Source organism: Lipotes vexillifer, unplaced genomic scaffold (assembly GCF_000442215.2).
Source record: "Lipotes vexillifer unplaced genomic scaffold, Lipotes_vexillifer_v1.1 scaffold164, whole genome shotgun sequence".
Lineage (NCBI taxonomy): Eukaryota > Metazoa > Chordata > Mammalia > Artiodactyla > Lipotidae > Lipotes > Lipotes vexillifer.
The window spans coordinates 4,048,429-4,053,723 of NW_006789313.1; the positions used below are offsets into that span (position 1 = coordinate 4,048,429).

A 5,295-nucleotide genomic window follows, 5' to 3' on the forward strand; every position below is an offset into this window, starting at 1 on the left:
GCATTCCTGGAGCCCACCCTTGACTGCTACAACCCACTCTCAGTCTTCAACGCCAAAACCCCCAGGGAGAGGTCTAGTAAGTATCATCCCACAGAGGTCATCACTGATGTGCTTGAAGAAAGCAGCGGGAGGGAAGGCCACGCAGGCAGGGACAGCAGCCTGCAGCACTGTGGCTGGTTCACGTGGTCTGGGAGGGGCCGGGAGGTCAGAACTGGCACCATGTGGCACGTCTCCATCTTGCTGGAAAAGTGGGCACAGGCAAGTGCTTTGTTAGCGCTAGACTTTGGTTTCATCTTCTGTAAAATGAGGAGACAGTGTAGTTGATTTCTAAATCCCTTGCATCCTAAAAATTCAGGTTCTCCTGTCTGCCCTGGTCTCCGTTCTCTTTCTGCACCTGGGGATATCGCTGCCCTTTACAGTTCCTCTCCAGAGTGTCAGTGGGAGGGGCACAGCTGCACTAATAACCCCGTTACACTCTTTTTTTCTTTTTCTGGTACGCGGGCCTCTCACTGTTGTGGCCTCTCCCGTTGCGGAGCACAGGCTCCGGACACGCAGGCTCAGCGACCGTGGCTCACAGGCCCAGACGCTCCGCGGCATGTGGGATCTTCCCGGACCGGGGCACGAACCCGTGTCCCCTGCATCGGCAGGCGGACTCTCAACCACTGCGCCACCAGGGAAGCCCTCGTTACACTCTTCAAGTCCACAGACAGGCCGTGTTTCCAAGGATGATAACCACGTGTTCTCCATCTTTGGGGAAAGTAAAGCAGAGAAAAACACAAGAAGGAACTGAAATTCTACAAGAAAGAGAATTTGACAGGAGTGTTGATGCACTGAGTTCTAGAACAGTGGTTGGCAAACTCTGGCCATGGGCCTAATCTGGCCCGCTGCTGATTTTTGTAAATGGTGTTTTATTAGAACATGGTCACACCCACTCATTTACATGTTGTCTGCAGCTGCTTTAGCACTGTGTAGGGGAGGAAAAATAATTTTCCCTCTACCCTTCATCGCTCTTGGCTGAGAACCCCCCCACTAAAAACAGACAGAATGACAGGAGAAAAACAAACTTTTACTTATGTACGTATATGTACATAAGAGAGCCCCACAAAGATATGAGACTCAAAAGCCAGCCCAACAATTGAGGCTTATACACCATCCTGATCTAAGGAAAGGGTCAGGAGTCTGAGGCTTCAAAGTGGGTAGCGATTCATGGGAAAGTGAGAAGAGGAAAGATTTGGTAAACAGTTTGCCCTGCCCTGCACGTGAGTCTTTCAGATGAAAAAGTAATCTCGGGCAAGAGCTCTCTTCTGGTACAGGCACTTGTATCTAAGGTAAACTTTCTTTATAAATGCAGATTTTCCTTACAAAAGAGTAATTCTGTTTTCAGACACTCTCCTGGGTCTGCAGTTTCTTAAAAATAATCAGCTCAAAGTAATATCTCTGCCAAAGGGGCATATTTGGGGGTGGCCCATTCTGCTCCCCTTCAACTGCAGTGACACAGTTGAGTAGTGGCAGCAGAGACTGTCTGGCCTGCAATGGCTGCCATATTTACTGTCTGACCCCTTTATAGGAAAAGTTTTCCCACCCCCTCTTCTAGGATAACCTGGAACTGGAATCCAAGGCAGGTGGTAAACCTACTTCTGGAGGGTAGAAGAGAGAGTCCCCATGTATGGATGAATTGTGATCCTGTCGAATGGCAATGGATTAGAACAGAGGAGCTTCCAGCAGGAACCTTGAATGAAGCTTGGACTCCAACCGGAAAGAACTACAATGATTTGATGCGACATGAAGCAAAAATTACCACACTATGGGTCTGATCAATATTAAGAAAAACAGACCCCAAAAAATCATAGTAAACCATTTCTAACCAGAACCTATCCTATTCAGAACCAATATTTTCTTAAAATATTGATGCACAGTACCAGCAGATGACTAGACTGTGCATTTGGTTCAAGCCCCCTTTTCAAGCTATCATGGGTCCTAAGGGTTCTAGGAGAGGAAAGGTTCCTGTCACACTTTTCTCTGTCACCACTCTTCTTTCCGTCTAAGAATCCAGAGTACTAATAAGCCTTGGTGGCTTTATTCTCACTTGCTTTCATTACTTCAGATAAAAGAAGCACATGACGCCCAGAAAGAATGACCAGGACAATTTAGACAAGACTGTTTAAAGTTCTCTTCCTGAGCTAGAATACAGCGGAGACCAGTGTTCTCAGAGCTCGTCGAGAGAGAAGCATTGCCGAGGTGCCTCCACGTTCCAAAGTCTCACGTGAAGTCTCTCAGTTAATTCCCCAACCTCCTTAGCCTCCTCTCACCCTTCCTCCTCTTTCATGGACTAGGAAAAATATAGTTCCAACCTCGTTTTTCTCTGCCATCTCATGATTCCGAATGAGTCACATCTTGCAGCTAAAGTAGGAGCTGAACAACTGAGCAGGCTTTGGCAAAGTTGAGGAAGGGCTGTGACATCTGTAGGCAAAAGCCAGCTAAAATGTTGCTCCCCAACTCCAGAGGGACATGGGTCCAGTCATGACCGTGCTGGATACTCACACGTTTATTCTGCTCCAACTGTGATTCAAGAAAAAGTGTGTCTCTGTCTGTGTATCACCAACGTATAGAGCTTGCACCTGGGGAAAGAGAGAGACCTACTCTGCTCTTGAGCTCCCAGAGGTAAGCCTGTGCGCCACAACTACTGAGCCTGCGCTCTAGAGCCCGCGAGCCACAGCTACTGAGCCCACACGCCACAATACTGAAGCCCACTCATCTAGAGCCCGTGATCCGCAGCAATGAGAAGCCCACATACCGCAAGGAAGAGTAGACCCCGCTCACCGCAACTAGAGAAAGCCCGTGCACAGTAACAAAGACCCAAGGCAGCCAAAAATAAATAAAATAAAATCTTAAAAAAAAAAAAAAAGAATCAACAAAGACTGAATGCTGACCGTGTGTATGGCTGTTGAAAAGTAGAGTGTACGCGAATATTTATTCTGGGATAACCAGGTTTGCCTGGAGCCAGAGAATGACTGATGGCTTGATGGAGTCTGAGAGGGTAGACTTCATTCATTATACAAAGTAGGTGGCCTGAGGGACCACGGAGGGAAAGGAATGTGACAGATGATGTGACGTGACAAATGATGTGAGTCTTTGGTTGAGAAATACAATATGAACTGATTTATCAAGGCTTCAGGCAGTTGGGCATCTCTATTAATTAACAGTTGGTGTTTTGCCAGCAGAGTTACTCATATTAGGAACTCTTCTATCTTGTAATGTCCTGGAGCATTTTCTGACTCATCCAAAAACTGGAAAAGGTTTAATACTGTTATGTGCTAGATAAAACTAGATAAAATCTTTGGTTATGTGTGGCAGTGGTCTATTAATCAGAATATTAGATTGACCAAAACATCCTATTCAATCCTTATTGGAAAAATCAACCAGAGAGAAAGGAGGTCCAGTCTCCATGTAAGCTGTCTGCCTGTACTACAGAGACGGTGCTCTCTGATGCTGTCTTCTCGAGGGAAGAGCTGCTTGGTGAAGAAAATACTACTTTGGAATCTAGCTCAGTGGTTCCCAGTGGTTCTCAGACACTAGCATGTATTAGAATCATTCGAAAGGCTTGCTAAAGAATGCCAAGTCCTACCCCTAGAGTTTCTAATTCAGTAAGTCTGGATTCTGAAGGTCCTAACAAGTTTCCAGGTGATGCCGCCACTGCTGGTGGGAGGATTTCACTTTGAGAACCATTGATCTAGCAGATGAAAGGCCAGTGTGTTCTAATGGTCCCCTCTTACATTCTTGTGTCTGATTCTAATAGGACCCAGCTGAGCTGTTTTTCAGGTCGATAACTCAGCAGCATTCATTCTGCGGGTTTATTATGTGGCATTTGAAGAACAAAACAACACGTAAATCACAAATGTTTCTTCCCCTTGAGGACCAATTACATATAAATAACTTTTAAAGGTCATTGTAATGACTCCAGTGAAGCAACCTCAAGCAACTCTGTGTTTCTCTTAGGTAGGAAAAAAAAGTGTCCGTGATGATGTATTCTCTGTGTGACATTTAAACACACACACTCCCTGTGCCTTCTCACATATAATTTTACAACAAACAGTTGTAAACTTCAGTTGCATCTGTGGCAGTTGGCGTTGTTCTGTGTGCAGAGCTCGAAGGTAGAATGTTTGACTGTACTGTTCGTACCTATTGATTCTGACACTGTATGTGTCAAACGATTTTGTTTGTGAGAGCCTCCCCAGACGCCCATGTTGATGTCACCCCCGATTCTTGCTGCTCTGCAGCAAGGTACAGGCTGGACTCGTTCTCTGCAAATGACCAGCATTGGCAGTGGATGGTGTCTAACCTGTGTAATTCCCTTACGCTGTAAATCATAGGAGTTCGATGTTCTTTGGCCTTCATGCTGCTAGTCCTTTTGAATTGTCTGGATTTAAAGGACACTGGTTCACTCCTAACTTCCAAGGAAGAGAGATCTGTAGCCTTCTACCTGCCAAAAGGCCATACCGATAGCAACAGAAAATCACAGTTAGGGAAAGGGTGTTAGCACCTCACAGGGCCTGCTCCATAGCAGGGAGGCTCTTCCGAATCACCCATCACTGTGCAGCTGCACACCATCTCCTAGAACCACTTGTAACAGCTACCGATTCATTGTCTCCAAGGCAGCCAGGATTATTCTGGATCTCTGCTCCAGGCAGGACAATTATGACAGAAACCAAGACAGTCCCTTCAATTGGCCAATATTCCTAAAGGCCAAGGAATTTGCTGTGGCCTCTTATTCATTAACCCTTCCATTCCTATGGACTTAAAACCTAGAAAAGAGAGAGACTTCACACCAGCAGTAACCCCATGGCAAAGCGCCTGCAGGCACAACCCAATTCACTAACGTCACATTTTATTTGAAGTTTCTGCTTTGTCCTTTGAAATTCATGAGAACTCTACACTTTACTTCTAATATCAAAAAGAATTTCCTCAAATCTTCTAGTGGATCTAATAGGCTCCACTAGTGGATCTAAAATGCACCACATTTTCCTGTTGCTTCTCTGACTCCCTAGCCCCGCTGGTGTCTGACGCTTCGGCCCCACTGTGAGAAGTTTGGCCTGTGGGTGGAGTCTGCAATGAGCTGCCTCCCAGGCCCAGGTGGACCCTGGGGGCTATGACATAAATGGACGCTCTGCAGAGCTTTCGGCTTGTGCTTCTTTTCAACCATGCCCCGCCCTGCCACTCAGAGCCCTTGTTTTCGTCTCACCCGTCAGGAACCTCAGGATGTTTCTGGTCTCTCCTCCTGTCTTGGAGGGAAAGAGT

The 5,295-nt window shown here is 46.3% G+C and overlaps 1 protein-coding gene across 1 annotated transcript in view; it reads left to right on the forward strand.

The window, feature by feature from the left end:
• RYR3 (ryanodine receptor 3) overlaps nt 1-5,295 on the forward strand; it is a 394,047-nt gene that overhangs the window by 318,498 nt on the left and 70,254 nt on the right. Inside the window, exon 68 of the mRNA XM_007462557.1 lies at nt 1-76. This exon is cut by the window's left edge and continues 4 nt beyond it. Coding sequence (XP_007462619.1) covers nt 1-76 — 76 coding nt within the window. The remainder of the gene's footprint in view (nt 77-5,295) is intronic.